General features: G+C 35.9%; 1 protein-coding gene across 1 annotated transcript in view; it reads right to left on the minus strand.

The window, feature by feature from the left end:
* LOC150105439 (polycystin-1-like protein 1) overlaps positions 1-23,339 on the minus strand; it is a 724,085-nt gene that overhangs the window by 415,241 nt on the left and 285,505 nt on the right. The window contains exons 22-23 of the mRNA XM_090394152.1: positions 18,336-18,532; positions 2,428-2,662 (exon numbers count right to left, since the gene is read on the minus strand). Coding sequence (XP_090250278.1) covers positions 2,428-2,662; positions 18,336-18,532 — 432 coding nt within the window. The remainder of the gene's footprint in view (positions 1-2,427; positions 2,663-18,335; positions 18,533-23,339) is intronic.

Raw genomic sequence — 23,339 nt, forward strand, 5'->3', positions numbered from 1 at the left:
AAAATACAGATATTGTCTTAGTGCGTGTGTGCCAATCTTTGACTGCAGTTGACCAATGTTGAGACAGATATCCAGCAACTCTGCAAGGACCGAGAAGCTCAACCATCTCATTAAAAGCAAGTAGTAACATAATTATATCATATTATTTATTTGTTTAATAAAAATTAAAACTGTTCATGATAATACACTTTTAATCATTTACTTCCAATTTAATTAATTATGTTTCGATATGTATTCAAAATAGGCTTTTAGATTTATTTTATAAATGGCACAGTTTTTCCCAAATGTTGGTAATCCCCACATAGTTTTTTTAAAAAATTACATAACTTAGTGGTCCGTAGAATTGTTTTAGGCATTTTACTGATCCTTGGGCTTAGAATGGTTGAGAAATGCTGCTACAGGCTACAAAAATAAAATCCATGCTTAACCATCCCATATTGGCAATTATTTTTTGTTGCGATGGAGAAAATCTACACATTATGTCAAATTGATGTACAAATTAGTTTACAAATCAAAATATCAAAATCAATACCAGCTCTAGCTCTAAAAAGTAGAAGTTCAACTGCAGGCCTGAAAATAGCACATTTTAAACCATCTGGCATGAGATAGTGGCCAGCAGAAAAAAAATATACGGTTGGATGATTCTACAGACCAGGAAATGGAAAAGATGAGAATAGTATACATCGGCAAATAAGCTCAACAAATGGAGGAGGTTGTTATTATGGGGAACTTTGAGTATGGGAACACAGATTGGAAGGAGGAGAGGACACATGGGAGGAAGGAACCATTTATGCAGTTACCAAGGAATAATTACCTGAGGCAGCATGGAATGTACTAGGGGTTTGAGAATGCAAGATCTAGTAACTGCATCAGAGAATTTGTCTATAACCAATATGACCATATTGCCACCAACTGGTGAGAGTAATCATATGGTCTTAACTTGGTCTTAAAATGTATGGAATTTTCAGTTAAGGGGGAGGGTATATATGGAATTACAAGATTGATAAGTATGACAAGCTTAAGAGATTGCTTGGATCAGATCCATGGCATGTGAAACTGCACGATACAATACCTCAAGATACAATCCAGCTTTGGTTGACAGCTGCAAGTTCAACTGTGAACCTCAGACACTGACAGTGCATGGCAAGTGGTAAAGGAGTATTTGAAGGAAGTAACAGCAGACTGAATATCTAGTCAGGAGAATAAATCAAGTGGTAGTTAAAAGATGAATACCATCATTAAACGGGAACTATAAAAAAAAAGAAAAATTTGTGGAGTGAATTCAAGAAGAAAGGTAAACAGCAAGCACATAAGCAGTAGAAAGCACACCCCAGAACAGTAACCAGTGCGGTAAGAAATGCAAAAGCAGAGTATGAAAGAAAATTAGCAGTGAAGGCCGATGATAACCCCAAAGAGTTCTTTCAGTATGTGGGAAGTAAAAGGAATAATGTTTAAGACAGAATGATTTTTATGAATGCTGATAGTGGGGAGGTAACTGAATCAGGTGAAATGGTAGAATTACTGAGAGAATACTTTGCAAAACTATATCATCTACATGGAGACATTGCAGTAACAAGAGACGTAAAGGCTTATATTGAAACTGAGGTAAATGAACTGGAGGTGCAAATCATATTATAGAATATTGATGTGAATATAGCTATGGAATCAGATGGTATATCAGCTTTGTGAGGAATTTGGTGAGAAGGTGCTAGGGAATTAGCAGTGCCTTTGACCACATTGTTTAATCTAAGTCTCAGCTCTAGCGTAATACCAATGGAGTGGGAAAAGGGGAAAATAGTTCCATTGCATAAAGGAAGCTCCAAGACTGATGTTGCAAATTACCAACTGATCAGCATATCAAAAGTCAGAGTCAAGGTACTGGAGAAGTTGGTCATGATCAATATAGAGGAATGGATAGACAGAATGGGATACTATATGGGGAACAAAGCAGTTTCATGATGGATAGGTCATGCCTCAGTAATTTGCTCGTGTTTTATAATACAGTGACAGCTGAGCCGGATAAAGGTTTAAAGTGACACTTCTAGATTTTGCAAAGGCTTTTGACAGGATACCACATGTAATTCTAATCAGTAAATTGCAGTATATAGGGGATGGATATAAAGTTTGTGAAGTGGGTAAGAGGATGATTGATAGTGAGATATCAGAGAGCAGTTTATTCAGGAGTTTATTCATTTGATATAGACTGTTAGTACCTTCCTGTGGCGTTTCCGGTCATGCTTTCCTATGTGAATATTGTTAATTTTGATGTTCTCTACCTCCCCTCAAAGTTTGTACATGGAATTTTGAACCACTGTGTGTATATATATATTGAATACTGCTAGGATTATACAGACTGCAAACTGATTTCTGTTTTCAGTCTTGAGATTTCGATAATGATAATAAGATGATATAAAACCAGATACTTACAAAATCTCTTTTCTGTGAAGGCAAGTGCAGTTCCACAACTTTATGAGATGAAACAGTAGTAGCAATAGTCCGAAAAGATTCACATGCATAAAAAGATAGGGATAGGACTTGTTCAATCCCTAGATGGATATCTGAGGTGGTGGTATACATCTTTTTAAATGGATTTTGATTATATAATTCTGCTATAAATGCTATGCATTTAACCTTCAAATGAGGGCAGGTTTCATCAGCACACCTAAATATTAAGAATTTTTGTAAATGCCGATACAATACAACTGTAATACCAGTTATCAAGTTGTATAAAACATTCAAATTAATATACATAAAATTATTTATTATAAATTGTAAAAATTAATTTTCCCCATTCTTACAATGATTTTTAAAGAAATTAAAAATATATAAGTTTAATATCTCTCTCTTCCCCCCCCCCCCCACAGAGCAATCTAATAACATCCAGCTTTTTTAATTGATTTTAAATGATTTTTAAAAAAAATTAAAAAGATATAAGTTTAATCTCTCTCTTTCCCCCTCACACACAAAGCAATCTAATAACATCCAGCTTTTCATAAGAAAAAAATAAAATAGTGTATGCTTATTCTGTTTTTTGTTAAGGGGTGCCCAACTATACTATATTCATAATGAAGAATTCATGGAGACACGTTATATGTGTTAGAATAATTACTTTAGTTAATATTAGGAAAGTAACATTTGACAGTTCGACCTGTGTATTCAGGACATCATCAGGAAAAATACATATGCATACGATACAAGCTATATGACACTGCACTATACAAAAGTCAGATGAATCTAAATGCTTGTTAATAATTTAACCTAGCCTGACCTCTTGTGGGAAAAAAAAATTTGATTTAATTTTAAAAAAATTAAATAAAAATAACATATACGAACTACATTAAATATTTCTGAATTCCTCTCATATTGAGATTTACTTCTGTTTGGGCTTATTCTTGTTGGAATAAAGATTGCAGATAGGTCCTCCACATTCTTGGAATGATTAGTCCATCATTTTTGTTCAGGTTTGGATAATGTTACAGCATTTCACAAGCTTCTTTGAATTTTCTTTCAAACCAAGTTTTAGTGTGGTGTAGGGACTTGGTGCCTTTCTAGTCAATTCTGTGGCATGTTTGGAGTGTGTGATCTGATATGCCTGTTTAATCATAATGGAGGTATTTAATGTGTCATTTGTGTTCATCTTGTCTGATTAGGATGGTGCGTCCCATTTCTCCTATGTAAAGTATGTTACAGGTACATTGAATTTTGCAAATTCCTGGGTGGGCCAGGTATAGAAAAGGATCTTTGGAGGAGGCAAGTAAATATCTTAATTTTGTCGTTGGTTTGAAGGTAATCTTAATGTTGTATTTCAGTCCGTATAGCATTCTGTCTACTTTTTCTAAAATGCCTCTAATTTAGGGTATGGCTATGGCATTGTAATCTAAATTAGAGGCATTTTAGAAAAAGTAGACAGAATGCTTTTTGTTTTTTGTGGCATTTTTATGGAGGATCTTGTGAACTTTTTTTTTTTTATTGTAGCTATTTTTTATAAATGTTTGGTTAATGATTTCAAATTTTTGGTTCAGAGCTTGTTCATTGGAGCAAATTGTTAGGGCTATGTGTTTGAGCATACTGATGACTCCTAGTTTTTGTGTTAGATGGTGGTATGAATTTTTGTGTTTGCAGTAGACCGTGAAAGGAGAGACGTGACAAATGTGTCTAGAAAAAAGAAGAGAGTTGTTGTTTTTGATTTCAATGGTGAACTGGATATGTTTGTGTTGCTTACTCAGATATCACCAACATATCTAAACCAGACTTCGGGCTTTAGGCTGACTGAAACAACTATACTATGTTAGTTATAAGGATCGGCTGAGGGAATGTGGACTCCCCTCGCCATCATCAACTGCTCTCGATCTCTCCATGAAGTCACATTCACAAGATTGAAACACCTTTATGAACTGCTCATTAAGTATCTCCACCACACCTTCTGCAACAGCTGTCTTTATACCATTTTCTCCAATCACTATCATCCTTTCATAATCATTCTTTCTTTTGCTGGCTGCATATTGAAAGAACTCCTTAGGATTCTTTTTGGCTATATTAGCTAACTGCTGTTCATACCTCTCTTTAGCTACCCTCACCAACCAAGCCACCTGCCTTGCCTGGTCTTTGTAGTCCTCATGGAATTGATTATTTCCACTTCTCCTATGCTGCCTGCATAATGCCCTTTCTCTGTATCGCATGCTTAATCTATTTATTGATCCATTTCACACTTACCTTATTTAATCTTCTCACCCTTGGAATACATTTAGACATTGCATCTACTAGATAGTTTTTGGAAATCCCTTAAGCTGCATTCATCTCTTTTCCAGATAACTCCTTATTCCATGCTACACCTGCAAGCTGTCTCCTGAGCTCTTCATAATCACCCCCCCCCCCTTGTAGTTCCACATATATCCTTTTCTTACACAGGTCTTCACACTGCTGGCAACACCCAGATAATCACCTCATGGTGTCTGTGAGGTTAGCCTAGTGGCTATGCACTTTGCAACCATATGCCTGGGGAAGGAGTCTCCTAGGTTCAATTCTCGTCAGTGACGTGAGGAGCTTAAGGATTCATCCAGCAAGCAGGCAAACTGGCCCCACGAACACACACACAGATACAATCAAGAATACTTAAAGACAATCTCCAGCCACAGGACTGAATTGTCAGCTATGCCGGTCCTAAGTCCAGATAAAAAAATAGGAGGGATTGCGGTGGTGCCATACCACCCAGGCTCATGGCCGGGGAGGTATGGCACCACCTTCAATCCCTCAAAAGGGGCTCACGGCCGTTGAATCACCATACGAAATGAATGAAGGAACCTCATGGTCACTCTCACCAATTGGTGGGTGATTTGACACCTCCTCATTTATAATTACATCCTCTAATGACATGACCAAATCCAAGATCCTCAATCCTCATGTACCCTCTGTTACATACTGTCTGAGGTAGTTATCCCTCAAAAACTCAAGAAACTCATTTTCTTTACTTCCAGTTGCTATCTCATCATTCCAGTCTATATTGCCATAATTAAAATCGCCCATAATGATCACTCTTTTCTTATTTGCTTGGCTAATTTGATTATACATTTCATAGTCACTACAATCCACATTACCTGGTCTATAACAATATCCAACCAAGTATTTCATTCCATTCACCTCTATCTCACACCATACCACCTCAAAACCACTGGCACTATTTCCCTCCTGCATCTCTACTTTGTATGGACATAATTCTTTCTCCAATAGCACTCCCCCTCACTTTTTACCCCTCACGAAACACACATCATATCCTTCCATCTCTATTCCTGTCAGGATGTTGTCCACATCTAACCATGTTTCACTTATTCCAACAATGTTTGGGTGAACAGACTCAATAAGTGCAACCATTTCATCTGCCTTGTTTCTTACACTTCTAGCATTTGTATACAAACACAACAGCTGGTCCCACTGACACCACTCATTCGATGTGGTCTCTCCATGCTCGACTGGGGCCATTTCCCTTTCTGCTTATTCATTTTAGAATCTTCTTCAATTCCAACTTTTTCCTCTTGATCTCAGGCCGGCCATCCCATTCCTTTCCTGTCTACACATGCTCTCACATCCTCTTGGAGAATCCACCTTTCTCATGCTGTGTATCTCAGTCAACCCTGAGCCTCCTCATTTTTCCCTGTTCCTCTTGCTCTCTCATTTTCCATACTCATGCCATTCACTTCCTCATTCAATGTGAAATACGAAATATCAATGCGAAAGAATTAGAAACATGATTGCAGAAGGTGCACCCAACTTGCCTTAACAAGTAACCAGAAGGTTCCACTGCTATTTGATTTGGAGGGAAGTTGTCTGCACCTGAGGGATTTGATGAAGGTCTTTTTGCAGCTGTTGCAAGCTGCACAGTAGGGTCTGTGGGCAGTGGACATGTTAGTGATATGCCTTTTTTGGTTGTCTTGAATCCCTTTCCCCACCCCTTCCCTCCACTAACAATCTTGGGTTGTAAGTGGAGGGAGGGAGGGAGGGAGGGGAGGGATGACCTTCATTCCAGTAAGAATAATTTCAGTTATTAGATGAGGGCATGTATTTAAGGAAAATTGTCATCATCCCAAGGAAAGAAGGAGCAAAAATCATGGAGGGCTATCATCCCAATTTAGCACCAAAGGACAAAAGAGACTGAAAATAGCTAGATGAAGAACATTCTTTCAAAAGGAAATGTGTATGATGCTACAGTATATTATGATATGAGTTACCAGAACAGTTGATATCTGTAGCATAAAAGGACAATTGGTTAAGATTCAAAATGCTGACCTTACTGTTGAAAGGTCAGAGTGGATTATCTGATATTCTGATGGTTAGATCTCTAGTCAAAAACATCAGCTTTAGACTCAGCCCACACTGCAGTCAGCAATCACAATTTTAAAAAGCATTAAGAAATCCAAATTCAACTTTGAAAAGGTGAAATTGCAGAAAAGTTGTCTTGTCTGAAATGGTAGTTAACACATTCGCTGCCAACTACGAGTATACTCGTAGTTGGCAGCGAATATATGAGCTTCACAAGCCAACTACGAATATACTTATATGTCGATTTACTGACCTCGTATTCCAAACACGAGTTAACCCTTAGTATAATTACCTTAATTTGGACCCTTGGATTCTGAATAAAGCAGAGAGCACATCTGGGGGGATGTGCTCTCCACGATGGTAGAAGGGAAATAATTTCAACTAATATATAGTATATTATATATGTGCCTCAGAAGCCAACTACGAATATACTCATATGTCGATCACCAACCTCCTATGCCAAGCGCGAGTTAATCCATAGTATAACACGTAATTTGTAAATCAATTTAAAACTATTAAAATCAATAAAAATAAAAAACATTCAATAAAATAAAAAAACAATTTATTCAAATTAAGAATGGTACATTTTAAAACAATTTTCTACGCACAATAGTGGTTTTTCCTGGCAAACAGGACAATAATAACGTGTTTCGCGTCGTCATTTATTTCGTGTACTCACATGGCATGGCTTTGTCGGGCGATTCTTTTTTCTGTTGGTAGTAAAATTTCCAAATAATGAAAATCCCGATTCCTCCTGATATTCTCTGATGCTGTAAGCTCATCCATTTCAACAAAAACTGAAATAAATTGATCTCTAAATTTTAACGCAGTCATTGCATTTACAGTTATCATGTTATAAAATTTATGCACATTTTGAATGTATACCTCAGAAATGCATATTGCCAATTTCTTTGGCCATCTAATTGTCTTTCATAAGGTGGAATAGTAAGAAAGATTTTGATCAGAAAAGATCGGTGCCTGACATACCCAAATTATAATCCCTAACGATATTTGGTTTTAATTGAAATTTACCATTCCGATTTTGCGCTTCAACCATTTCAAATTTGTGCATATTTGTAATGGAAAGAACTTCCCTCTTATCCTTCTATTTGCTGACTACAACGGGACCTCTTCTTTGCCAGACAAATTCCCCTTTCTTTAGTTTCTTCTGAATAACATCTGGTGGACTGTTTTTCCTATTATTTCTCAGCGTTCCACACATGTATGTTTTTCTGTCAGTAAGCGATTCCGTCAGAGCTACAGAATTATAAAAATTGTCCATATGCAATACATAACCTCTGTCTAAATATTCTTCCATCAAGTGGAATACAATATCATATGCGTGACCCATTTTCGCTAAAGAGGATTCAGATTTTCCTGTATAAATTTTTACTTTTATCACCAATCCATTCGATTTGCATAGTTCATAGAATTTCATGCCATATTTATGATATTTGTTTTTTATGTATTGACGAAACGCCAATCTACTGTGCCAAAACACCACTGACTCATCAATACATAAGTTTTTGTCTGGTGTGTAGCTATTTCGCATTACACTATTAAAATGATCTAGGACTGGTCTTAACACGTTTGTTGCCAACTATGAGTATACTCGTAGTTGGTAAACCAGCTACACGTATACTCGTATGACGCTTACCGCTGGCAACAAGATTACTGTACTGACCTTGAAGAAGCGAAAATACTTGGCTTGTGGAGCTAGCATCAAAACTGTGTATTCTCATAGATAGTATATGCTTTGCACAAGCCAACTATGAATATACTCGTATGACGCTTACTGCCAGCAACGAGATTACCGTACTGACCTTGAAGAAGTGAAATTGCTTGGCATACGGGAACAGACTATGCCGAAGTAGCGTCGCAGCGAACGTGTTAATTTGTGCAATTTATCATTGCTGCTTGGGAATTATCTGCAAAATGCAAATGACGCAATAAAATTTGAAATCGATTTCGGCTCATTTTAGAGCGCCAAAATGACAAATTGTAAAGTTGATTTGTACTCCAATAATGCTCAATAGATGGTAAATTACAAGGACTCATATGAAGTAAAAGTCCAAGAAATAATTTCATTTCAGGTATGTCTGTTGCTTTCCAGTTTGAAATTCTTTGACTTTTTTTGATCTGCACTTGGCTTTGCTCAATATTTTGTAAAGCATATAAATTGGTTTGTTCTACTAAAATTGTGAGAAAATCCTCAGAAAAGTTCAACTAACCTTTTGATACTAAAATTTCCGGTGTCAATTTTCAAACCAGAAGTTTCAACAAAGTCAAATTGTGGGGGCTCTTGTTCTGAATTTTCCCAATAAACAGATGTCGATGTATATGGCTGGATGCTAACTTTATCTTCAAAAATTTCTTCATCATCTGAGTCACCGCTAGAGTTGTCTGTAGGATCATCTTCAGAATCGGAACCAAATATTTCATGAAATTCATCATCGCTCATATTAGCATAAGCTTCTACTTTTATATCAGTAAGTTTTCTTTTACTGGTCATGGCGAAACTGAAGGTTCTTAGAGACTAGAAACTAAAACTAGACTAGACACAATAAACACCGTCTTCAGCGCATGTAATATTTAGGTGGAAGTGATAAGAGATTACTCGTAGTTGGCCTAAGAAACAAAATTCTGTCTGATAAGCCGGCTACGAGATTACTCATAGTGACCTTGAAGATGGGGGTGATACGAGATTACTCATAGTTGGCATATGAAACAAAATCCTGCCTGATAAGCCAGCTACGAGATTACTTGTAGTAACCTTGAAGACGTGAAAGTGCTTGGCATGAGGGAACAAACGATGCCTGAGGAGCGTGGCAGCGAACATATTAAAAAGTTTTCTGATTCCTCAAAAAGGTTACTGTGTACAATTTATGTCCTTCCACACTTCCACTCCCCCATTTACATGTACATACACACTTGGGTGGTACCATTGTAACATTACAAAAGAGAAATCTGAACTCTTGGAATAACACTTTTCTAAATTTTGTACAACTCACCTTCGTTTACTAGAAGAACACGCTCTGCTTGCCTCCACTAATCTGTCATATGATGAAAGATATTAGAAGAATCCTTAATAGTTTAAGAATGAAAGTCAGGTATCACTCCAACTGCACTGCTCAAAGTTTGCAAACCCAGAATTAAATGTAGAGACGAATCTTTACAAATTACCACTGTTGTCTAGTATCTACCTGATATTGCATTAAACCAAGCCTGTCTGAGGAGAGATTATCATGCTAATTAACTGTTGGGCCCCTCCAGTAAGTGAAGAAATTGGCTGAAGGACCTTCACTGATTTTATTCCCTAAAGCAATAGAAATAATGGGGGCTATTCAGCCAACTTTTTCACTAACTGGAAGATCACCAATTAATTAGTGATTGCCAATGTGGATTCTGCTCTCACTCCAAGCAGGAAAAAAAAAAAAAGCATGGTCATAATAACTCAAATATAAACAATGTGTACCACCATTTACAGACATATTAAATATGCCTTATTATTTTTAACAAACCCAATTGCCACAACTACTGTGTACCTAAACTTTTCGGATTACATTCTGCATAATTCCTTCTGCAACAAGAATGGAAATTCTGCATTTATCAAATGTGCTATCCTTTGAGAGATAATAACATAATGCCTTGAATTCCCTCTTTTTTGACCTAAATAAAATTACACCTCATTCAGTTTTGCACATTATCACAATTTCTCCAAAATTAGAAACTCTTAGTAGAGCACTTCTGTGACACTGCAAAGGTATTTGACTGGATTTGACAAAGGCTGTTTACCATACTATTATGTTATAGTCTACCTTCCACCTGTTGTAATTAGTTATCAGTTTCCTCTCTTGTTTGATTTCCCCACCAATGCTAAGGATGAAAATATGGGTGAAAACAATGCACCAGAGAGTTTGTGATTTCATCCATGAAATTTATCTTGCACATTAATAACCTTCTTCCACTAATCTCAAATTCTATCCATAATTTGATTCTATCCATAAGCACTGTATACTAACCATGGTACTGTAGTGCAATTGGAGGAATAAGTGGACATCTTAGAAAATACCTGAATTTGATTCTCATCATGATGAAAAAAGTTTTTATATGAGCTTTGCAGTTGAAGGTGAGTTAGTTGATCTCCTTCAGAGCTGGCAGGGTTTTTCTCCTGGAAACTCAGGTTTTTCATCCTGCATACAAGCAAATCAGAACAGGCATGATAACATGCAATGTAGAGACAAAAAATATTATTGGTGTGGGGTGGGTGACAGATGGCACTGATAGACAGTGAGTGTGTAGTGAAGTAGAGTGTCCTCCTACAATGAGGTCTTAGAGGTGTTACATAATAATAATAACAACAACATTGCTGATGATAGCACATTCCATTTGTCTTCTTTATCCAACAAACTATGAAGTGCTCAAATGATCCACGCTTCAAGATTTTGCATAACCAATGTTTTAAACTCTGATCTTGCTGTTCTCAATGTGGGGATTAGGTCGACCTAGTGAATTTTCATGCTACCGAAACAAAGTAGAGTTTTATTTCTTGAAAAGAAAGATTTGGTTTCACATTTTGCCTTGCCAATACTCCAGTCAAGGTCAGATTTCTCTTCTTAAGCTGTTTCATACCCAGGCTTTCCTGACAAACATAGCCTCTTCAGCCTCCAAAGAATTCAGTGTCCCCTCCTTCTGTTGACTTCTCAGTTCTCATGATGATACAACCCCTAACATTACATAAGGTCTAAATATGTCACACTATAGAATACTGTTCAAACATTTAAGGTGGTATATCAAAAATTCTCTTGATGGTGAGGATAGGCTGCTCAACAGATGACCCCCCCCCGTTTCTCATTCCTCCCATTCATTCAAACTCACTTGAACCAATTCAAAAAGATGTTATGTTCCTGTCTAAGATATTTTTGTCTCCAGATATTTTCATATTTTCAAGGTGACTTCATCAGCTATATGGTAGTTTACAATTTTCTATTTTTCAAAAAATATCTAAGCTACTTCTAATCATCATCCCACTCAAAATGTTGAAACTATTAAAACCCTATTACATCATACTCATAATATATGTTTCACTGAAGTACCTTCTTCAGCAAGAATTGAATTATATCAAATCTGCCTTTATGAAAAATGGTTATAATGAGTCCTCTTTCAAGAAATCTCTTAACTGCTTTAGGGTACCAGTCTCTAGATTTCTTGAAGATATCTCTTGGATTCCACTTTGATGTTTAGGAATTTCTGAATGTACTGCTGAAGTCCTGAGACTTCTTAATAATATGGCATTCATCCTGTCACCTAAAGACAAGCTTTCTCTATTCAGCTTTCCAAGTGTCTACCAGATCACTTGGTCTGGTGGTTTATCTTACTTTGGGCAGTCTAGAGATATGTGACCATCTGTGATGAGGAACGTAAATCAGTACATCCAGTATCATGAATCTGAGCAGTCTGGCCTAACAAAACATGCCATCTTGACTAAACATAGGATTCTTTGGAAGAAATCTAAAGTCTTACATAAAAGTAGATTCCTTATAGGGCAGTTATACAAAGAGAATTGTGAGGCCTTTCTGTACTAACTGAACTTAAACAGGCCTGATTGGCTTTGGTTAGAGAGAATGTAGCGATGCACCATCCTAAATGTGAGAACAATATTCTATAGTGTGACATATTTAGACTATGGGAAATATTATTGCAGCAAATTTATGTAAATTCCTGATTATTATTAAAAACAACACGTAAGTCCACAGTAATAACTTTAATTAATAAATAAGGCAGATATTTCGTACTAAAAATAATAGTACATCTTCAGTGTTACAAACAGATAGGAATAGAATACAAGTAACGAATATTCGGTGGATCACCTATTAAAATACAATGTTGTCACGAGCTAGGAAATGAAAGAAATTAATAAATAATTAATATTTAAGATAATTAGTTTTTCTGGGGAAAAAAAGAATTAAAGAACATCAATATTATATTGATTACAACAAACCTCAGAAGTCTGGTCTAGCACAACACAGTATTACTACTACCCATAATATTCAGTGGGATAAAGCTATTCTACTTCATAGATGCAGGTTCAAATATGAACGCCTCTTTAAAGAAAGTTGTGAAGCTTTTTTTACACCGGCCAAATTTAAATCGATATGATTGCCTCTCTCTCTCTCTCGAAGATCTGGGAGACTTTTATTTTATGTAATCATTAAAAAACTAATTATCTTAAATATTAATTATTTATTAATTTCTTTCATTTCCTAGCTCGCGACAACATTGTATTTTAATAGGTGATCCACCGAATATTCGTTACTTGTATTCTATTCCTATCTGTTTGTAACACTGAAGATGTACTATTATTTTTAGTACGAAATATCTACCTTATTTATTAATTAAAGTTATTACTGTGGGACTTACGTGTTGTTTTTAATAATTATACTATGCCACAGGTCCCTCTAAAAATAAAAATTCCTGATTGTTATCTTATTATATTAATTAATTTATTATTTAATATTTTTTGTATTTAATGACCATCTGCTGTCTTATTTATGCTGTAATGATGCTTCTAAAATTAATTATTTCATTTTGTGTTCCACTGTTAATGTGCTGAACATGGCTTTGATACTTAGGCAAAAAGTTTACATCTATTAAATTTACTTCCACATAAGTTTGAGTTTCTGTCTTTAATTTCTGTATAAATAACAATAATAATATCATCCCTTCAGCCAAGATAAATGAACAGCAACCTTTTTTTCTTGTTGTTGTTGTTGCATCTTTCAGTATTTAACACCTCCACCTATCAAAACAATTTTTTTAGGATTATTAATAGTGCTATGTGACAACAACTAACTGAGGACTAAAAAATAAATGAAAGAGTGCTAAAAAAAAGGACAAGAGAAAGTTAAACCTGACTAATGACAAAGATGATTCTAGGTTCCTCACAGAGTGGCACTTTTTTTTTTTTTTTTTTTTGCCATTTCGCATTACAAGAGCCCATGTAATCGTACCTGGGGAAACTATTAAATGTTTGGTCACAAAGGAAAGCATACAAAGGACTATTGAAAACCACACTGTCTCTGCAAACTGACTTCAGTTCTAGCAACAGTGCTGGTATAACTAATATAGAACAGCATATGGCAGTGCATCTGTTGTAAACCATACTGATATGAAATTACATTGCCTTAACTAAGTTACTGGTATAACAGTAACATTTTTTAAAAATTGTTTCATTCTACTTTGACATTAATACTTGTGACATGTAAAAACCATTAGTTTAATCTGTTATGCAAGCAAGATTATATTAAAGATCATTCTAAATAGAATTGAGGCCAAAGTTCAGGTAGAGATGCCTGAGGAACAAGCAGGTTTTAGGAAAGGAAAAGATACTAGAGCTCAGATTCTTTGCTTTAGACAGATCATTGAGAAGTATAAAGAATTTAGACTTCCTATGGTAGTGTGTTTCATAGACTACTCAGCTTTTGAATGTGTTCAACATATGAAATTGTGGGAGGTCATGAAATTAATGGGTTTTCATCAAAACATTATCAGATTGATAGCTAACTTGTACTGTGAGCAAGAGGCCAGAATAAGAACAAGTGTTGGATTACCTAATTAGTTTTGGGTTAGCAAGGATGTCTGCACTTTCCTGACCTGTTTAATATCTATGTTGAGGACATCATGTGTGAAGTATTGAATGAGCTTAACACAGGAATTAGAGTAGGTGACAGATTGACCAATCAGTAATCTGAGGTACGTTGATGATACAGTACTGCTTTGTAATGATGAGGAAGAAATAAAATGAATCCTTAACTAAGTTAATGAAATAAGTAAGAACAGAGGACTTCAACTCAATCCTAGCAAGACAAACATTATGGTTCTCCTTGTCTATATTTTCTTTAAGAACCATAATGTTTGCCTTGCTCCTGAGAAACATGAGTACCTTAATGGAGAAAGAATTGAGGAAGTCAGCAAGTTCGAATACCTGGGCACCATTATTAATGTGAAAAACTGCTGTTCAGAAGACATCAGAAAAAAGACTAGAAATGGCTAAAACAACAGTCAGAGACTTGTCTAAAATTTAGAAGGAAAGATCTATCTCCACAAGAACAAAGTTGGGGATGCAGCTGTTTTTCCAACAGTGAGGGTGCGAGACTTGGAACCTAAAGAAGTTTTATAGGAAAAGAATAGCTGTTTTTGTAATAGAAGGTAATAGAAGATAAAGTTCCTGGAAAAAAAAGAGGAAGAAGTAGACCTTCAATGAGATGGATGGATGGTGTGTATGGGGTGACTGATCTTAAGAGAGTTGAAGCCTCCAGAAAAGCATATGACAGGATTACCTGGTGAGGACTGGTGTGGAACATTGATGTCCAATGAGTTGATGAATGGACATGTAAAAACTCTTCACATTACTTAGGACGGGTCCTAAAAATTATGTTTTGATAAGTAGATATCCTAATATATACTAAAAGATACAACAACAACAACAAAAAAAAAAAAAAACTGCAGTTTTCTTAATTTTTGAAAAGCTTCTGCACTTCTGGTCTTCAAAAGACCAGAATGGGACCTATTTTGTTTTTTTAGACACCTATTAAGAGTATCACTTAATAGGTGTCTGAAAAGCAGAAATTTTTGCATTGTTACAAACCTTAATATAACTTTATTTTCTTAGAAGAAAGGCCTTGATCAAGGCATACATGCACACATAAAACACAAAAAATCAGACTTGTTGAGCCTACAGGGTAGAGTATCAAAAGGTATCAAATGTGAAATGAGAACACTTGGAACACCTAAAACATGTTGCCACCATCTAGTCACATCTGAAAATGTAATATAAAAAATCAGAAATCATAAAAAAACTTAAGCATAAAGTGACAGTAAAAAAGTAGAAATAAACTGCAATTAATTTTAAAACCTTCCAAAATGGTGAAAATTCTGTGGACCTGCCAAATACATTTGACTGCCATAATAAATAAGATGGAAGGGAAAAAAACAAGCAAACATATTTTCTTCTGCCAAGAGTGACAAAATAACTTGCTTTCGTCAAAATCAAAAATTATGCGACTTCAAATCCTTGATGATTTCACTTAGAAAGAACCTAATATCAGTTCAGTCAGACTTAAGAGAAATGGCTGGAGTCTGTTAAAGCAGCTGCCACTAAACAACAATTTACATAATACCAGCAGGCTGTAATATAAATTGAAACAACAGAAATGGATAATCATCATCACGTGTCATCCCCATCCAGGAGGTTGAATACTACGGTGTGACTCAGTTGATTACAGGTGTCAGGACAATGTGGTGAGTACCCTATCTCTTCCACATTTTGTAAGTATTCATGACTGTAGATCCGTGTATGTGTGTTCACATTTGCTTGTTCTGAGGGATGAAAAAACTGAGTTTCTGGGTGAAAAAAACCCTCTACCTCCACATGAGACAGGCTATCTCATCTTTACTTAAAAGAGACAAGATAAAGGTTCCTCATGCCATGGATAGGAATCAAACCTGGGTCTTTCTGCCCAAAGGGCTTTGTCTATATCAGCTGTGCTATGGAGGCTCTAAAATGAATAATACAGCATGAAAATTATGACTTGTGCAGGAGAATGGATGACAGACAAACATCATGAAGTGATATATGTTGGAGAAGAATCTAAGAGAATACAGGTGATCAGTGGCATGTTTAAATGTTTAATCATGTTTAAATTTGTATCTTAATGATATTGGGAATGACTCAAAAGGTAATATCCGGTTTGATAACTGACAATGGTAAACTGGGGAAGTTAGAAGTAAATGAAACTGATATAGAGATTCTGCAGGAGTATACAAAAATACATATTATATTAATTGCAAAAGATAATGCTTAGGTGTTAAATACTGCACTGTATGAGGTCATGAAAATGAACTGAAAAAAAATTATACCAGGTTGTAATGATGATGATGAAGAAAATGATAAGGCTGGGTTCCAGGAATGACAGCTGACAGAAAATTAATATTTATGGAACATATTACAAAAGTAGACAAAACAGCATATTTAATTTGAATGTTAAAAAACACACTGATGAGTAGGAATAAGGAAATTACTATTCTTCTTAATCGGAACTTCATATGATCATATTTGATTGTGGGCTGTTATTTGATTGCATAGGTTTTGTGATCAATGAGCAGATGGTAGTTATGGTGTAGGCAGGTAAGTAAAAGGTTTATGGATGCTCACTATGAGGACAGAGTGAAGGGTGTGCAAATTACAGAAACATTTAAGATAATAAAGAGATATTATAAGATACTTCTAGGGTCATCCATGAAAACTGAAAAAGAGCATAGTTAGCAAGGATGGGAAGACTAGATGTTTCCTTGTGGCATAGAGAATAAATAGATCATTCATGATCAGTTTCACCACTGAAGGAAAATGTGAAACCCCTCTCACAATTACATATTCTGATTAAATGATCAGATCTAGAGCTCTTGATCCTCACATGCCCTCTTTTATGTGCTACCTGAGATAGATCTCTCAAGAACTCGAGAAATTCATTTTCCTTATTCCCAAATGCTATCTCTTCATTCCAATCTATATTGCCATAATTAAAATCACCCATAATAATTACCCTTCCTTTGTTCACTAATCCAAGTTTATACATTTCTTCATCACCAACCTCCACATTTCTGGGCCTATTGCAACATTTAACTAAATATGTCTTCCTGTCAACTTCCCTCCACGTTACATCACAACATCTCATATCCACTGCCACTATTTTTCTCTCTTTCATGTCTACCCCCTGCTATCATCAGCAGCACTCTTCCTCCCTTCTTGTCATTTCTGTCCTCGGGAAAAATACTGTATTCTTCCATTTTTATTCCTGTTATGATATCATCTTCATTCGGCCATTCATTTATTCCAATGATTTTGAGGCAAATAAACTCAATCAGTGAAACCATTTCATCTACCTTATTTCTGATACCTCTGTCATTTGTACACAAACACAATAATTCATTTTAAGGTCGATAACCAGTCCTATCAAAGCTACTTGTTGGTTGTGATTTCTCCACCACAACTGCCCAATCACCTTTATCACCACTTGCCACATATATCTGTTCAGTCTCAACTTCCCCCCACTCATATCGCAATATACTCCATCTTCATACACATATTCACTGCGACTTTCAACATCCACTCTCCCTATGCCAAGCATTTCCATCTCTTCGATACCACTCTCCTGATTTTTTTCCTTCGTCTCCAGCTTCTGATCTCTTGCACACATAACACACTCTACTTCCATCCAGCAACACTTTCTTTAGTACTCTCACTATTGTATTAGCCAATTATATTGGTTAATGTGTGGGCATGCTTCTCATGATTAGTCCTAGGACGACATGGAAAGATCTGAATAATAATAATACTAAATATACTGTTAAATATCACCAGAAATATGTTATTATAGTAAAAATCAAAATAACTTATTTTTCCTTATTGATATTAACTATATATAAGTTGAAAATAAATAAGAAAATACATTTCATTTTTATACCTAATTTGATTTGTGCTGTTCACAACTGTGTCCACTAAATTAGAATACAAGACAGGAGATAAAATGATGCTGGATGAACCTAACATCAGATTCAAAGGAAACTGAGTGTCAGTAACCATATATCCAACACTAGATGACATATATGGCATCTGAAGGTGATATGTCTCTTCTGTATAGCTCAAATCCATTAATTTTTCCTGTAAATAAAATATTTTTAAAATAGAATCTATTCATACTTTATTGATTAAAAATATCTGGCATGATTTTGAATTTAGCTTATGAAATGTTTTAATATAAAAATAGTTTTCTTTTTTCAATGCAGAAGAAATTAATTAAAATTATAAGTACATAATTTTCATAATTATGAAAATCATATTTTCATAATTGTATCAGGATAATAATAGCTACTTCAATTTGCATAGTTCATATATAAAAGCAGATTTTTCTTAATTTAATAGTATAAAGTACAAGCAAGATAAAAATGTTCATTGAAGTTTTTTCAACTGATTTTGAAACTCATACTATATGAAGAAGTTTGGTGTCCCTTTGTCAGTTTTGTGTTCACTTCTCAGTTGTTGTTTTTTTTCTCTCTCGCCCTTATTTTATTATTACAACAGAATACCATCTTTTTCATATGCATTAAATGAGTGGAATTATTTTTTGTGAGAAATAAGTTGGTCCAATAACTGTTTTAAAAATTTCATTTGAGGTATATTGATGATGTGCATACTCTCAATGAATTAGATACATAAAGAAATGTAATATTATTGAATTAAAGAAAAGGCTATACCATGACATTGCTGGACTCTGATAAAGTATTTTGGACAGGATTCTGAACAGATATCTATTTTGAAAACAGAACAAACTTCAATGAACACAAAGTTAACAGCATGGATAAGAGGGTTTCTGACAGACAGACATTACAGGCATGAAATACTGTATTATTATTATTACATGGCACCTCCAGGGAGTCCAAAGACTCATCGAGAGTAAAACTACTCTATAATTCTGTACCCACCACTCAATTCACCAACTACAATGAACTGCAACTACAATCATCATCGACACCAACAGCATCCACTCCCCACCCCCACCACCACCACCAGTTATACAAAGAGAGTTGTGATTTTTCACACACGATCACAAACACCCATGCCCACAGTGGGATTTGAACCTGCAGCCTTTTGGCTAGAGAGCGGATATGCTAACCACTTGGCTAACCAGGCCGGCAAAAAAATATTGGTCGGAAGTCCAATGACTCATTAAGGGAGGGCACCTACTCTACAGCCATCTGTTTCCACCAAATACAACATACAGCAACTACACCCAACGCCATCTACTGCCAACCATTACTACCACTAGTATTTTCACAGATCTCCATGCCCACGGCAGGATTCGAACCCACAGCCTTTTGGCTGGAGAGTGACTATACTAACCACTCAGCCAATCAGGCTGGCTAGAGTAGAATCTGTAGAGTAGCGTAGAATTAAGGGCATTGCTGTTATATACTTTGTATATTTAAAATATTGGTGATGATTTGAGGGAAATGTTAAATTCTTTGCTAATGATGAGTGAGTTGACATAAGGGTAATGAGTGAGTCAGAAGCATTAACATGGATATCAGAGAAAAAAGGATAAGTTCAATATAAATTATTAGAGTAATTGTTCTAAATTTACAATTCATTTTGCTGATCAGATAATTGACTGCAAGTACTTTGTGTTTATTTTTAGCATTTCGTATAAACGTCTTTTAATTTAGTGAACATTAGTAATTATTTTTGTTTATATCTTATTTATTTTAGACAGTAAAATTCAGTGTGTGTATGTGTGTGTGTTTTTCATAAATTTAATACTGGATATCATTTAAAAGCATTTTTGCACAGCACTAATGCATGCAAGGAAAATGCCGGCCTACTTTGAGGAAGATCCACTCACTTTAATCTTTCCTATAAGACCTTATCAGCTAACTCTTCTTATTTTATGATCCTTAATGTATTAGAGTATTAGGGCTATATCAGGGTTATAGATTCTTTCCATTTCTGGCCCATATCTATGTCCCCTCTAAAAACTACTCTTTCCCCTTCAAACACCCTATTCCTCCTACAGCTTTAAATTTGGAAGAAGGCTAGGTCAGAAGCCTTAAGGTAGCAGTCATTCCACTGTACTATCCATCACCAGGTGTGTCACCTGATCACCTGACATGAAGAACATCAATCTTCTTTTTAGCCAACAGAGAAAGGTAATCGAAATAGTGTCTGTCCATCAGCCATCCCCTATCCATGCTACTAGCCTCAAATCCATTCCCACCCTCTCTGGTTTTTTTTAAGTTTTCCATGTGGTATTCTGTCAAATGCCTTGGCAAAGTTGAGCAGTATTGTGGTGTAGCCATTACCTTTATCCAATTTTCCTGCAACTTTAATATAAAATGCAAGTTACTAAGACAGGACCTACACTTTACAAAGCCAAGCTGCCCACTATATAGTATCGCATCCCTATCTACCCACTGTTGCATTTTACCTTTCACGAACTTTTCAAATACTTTAACAACCACTCCTGATATATTAATTGGTCTGTAGTTTGCTACCTCTGTCTTGGATCCACTTTTATGCAATGGTACTATTTAATGCTCTCTCTATTCAGTTAGAACTTTGCAGAGCTGAGGCTCAGATTGAACAACTTTGTCAGGGGCAATGTCAATTCTCTTGCATATTCACATGTACATGGGTTGATATGCCATCCAGTCCCACTGCTGTGTTCATATTCATATTTTTTAATATGCTGAACACCTCCGATTCATCTAACTCAATGTTGATATGCATCTCTGTAACATCAGCAACTGTAAAATCAACACTGGGATGATATACCTTTGCAAAATGATCACTCAGTAACTCAGGAATTTCTTTTAGTTCAGTCATCTTCCTTCCATGAGCATTATTTAAAGTCATTTTGTCAGTCGTTTTTCTCTCTTACTTGCTACATCACGAAAAAAATTTTTTGGGTTTACTTTGGCCTGTTTGGCTAATTCTCGCTCATAGTTTGATTTGGCCTTCCTTACCATACTAGTCATCCTTCTTGCTTGCACCTTGCAGTGGTCATGAGTATGCTGATCACTTTGTTTATTTACATCCAACTCTTGCTTTATATCCCTAATCATCCACTTAATTCCAATTTCGTTTATCTTTCTGATCTTGGTATGCAGTTTGATACTGCTACTCTCTCAAGCAACCATTGACCACTAGCCATGCACTACTGAAATTCTTTCCCTGTAGCTTCTCAAGTCATGGCACCATTCCAAGATGACTCCTGAGTCTCTCATAATCACCAGCCTTAACGATTAATTTTGAATAGGCCACAACCCCTAATCGAACCCCATCTTATTGCTTAACCAGGCAATTCCTGTACACCACAAATTCTCAACCTCACTCAATATATAGAAAATGGTACCATAAATATGATACCATAAACCATCTCACACTCAGAAATAAAATATATGGAAAGAAACTATCACCTTGTCCTCCTGATCCAATCACTCTTGGAAAACAGATGATTTTTTGTGGACCTGGGAGGTGGAAAGAGCTGCTGGCATTCCCCAAAAAACGGCCTTCCCAGGGAAGTGTGTTATCACCATACTTTTCAACATCTACATTAATGACCTTCCCATCTTTCCAGGAACTAGAACTTTTAAATATGCTGATGACCTTGCCATAGCTGCTCGATCCAAAAAGTTTCAAGTGCATTGAAACTACTCTATCACTTGCCTTAAATAGTCTAACTACATATTACAGCAGTAATCAATTAAAACCAAACCCCTTGAAAACCCAGAGTGGCCTTTTCCATCTTAAAGAAGCTACAGATTTCTTGGGAAGGCTCTAATATAGAACATTCCTGAAACCCAATCTACCTCGGTGTGATACTCCATTGCACTCTTTCATATAAAACACACACAGAAAAAACAAAGGCAAAAGTTAATGCAAGACACATAATACCAAGAAAGCTTACTTTCTCCAAATGGAGAGCAGATTCTAGCACACTGAGATCTTCTGCTGAATATGCCTGCCTTGTATGGTCCAGATGCTGCTATGCTGATAAACTTGACCCAGTATTGAATGAAAGCTGCCACTTAATTAAAGGATGCCTGAAACCAACACCACAAACAAATGATGAGTGACACCCACTATTTGGCCAGACTACAGTGCTCCAACGACTAAGATCCCAACATAGCTTCCTAGCAAGTGTTGAACCACCTGAAAACCCTCCAGAGACAAGACTTCAACGGTGGCTTGCACTATACCCTGAAAATAATAATGGTATTCCAACAGCTGAACATCTTCCACATTGTGCCCACTTGAACTGGAATACCTTGAAAAGCCTCAAAAGACTATGAACGACACTGCAAACAAAACCTCAACAAATGGGACGGCCTCACTGGACCAGACAATTGTGTGTGTGGGACAATCGGGTACATGTAACACCTTCTTTCTTGATCCCTTTCTTTAATCACCTTGTACAAGAGAGGACCTTATATCTTGCACAGAAAGAGCAGTTGATTGCACAAGATTCTGGAGGGCCATCTGACCATATTTATTGTATATAACTTATGTATAGTTTCTTTTTCCATCATATTTTATTTATTACTCCCTGTATAATTTACCTATTAAATTTAAGATGTTCTCATTTGTAACATATCCTAATTTGTTGTAAATAATGTTGTACCAATTACTTACTACTGTACCACCTGTGTTTGGATATGAAATAAATAAATAACCAGCCTTATAGCTGAACATAAACCCCTTCTTGACAGAGAACTACAGATGTTTGGCAACTTCTTAGAACAAGAACTGCATGGTCACTCTCCTCAATTGGAGGTAGAGTTAAGGATACACCTTTTGATACTATTATCAGATCCAACACCAAGAAACCCCCTTGTATATAATATTTTTCATGTAATTATCCCTTAGCAACTGTATAAATCCCACTTCCATCTTGCCGTGCTCCCTCTCCTCC

Source organism: Typopeltis vanoorti, chromosome 6 (genome assembly GCF_054136105.1).
Source record: "Typopeltis vanoorti isolate ZY-2024b chromosome 6, IOZ_Tvanoo_1.0, whole genome shotgun sequence".
Classification (NCBI taxonomy): domain Eukaryota; kingdom Metazoa; phylum Arthropoda; class Arachnida; order Uropygi; family Thelyphonidae; genus Typopeltis; species Typopeltis vanoorti.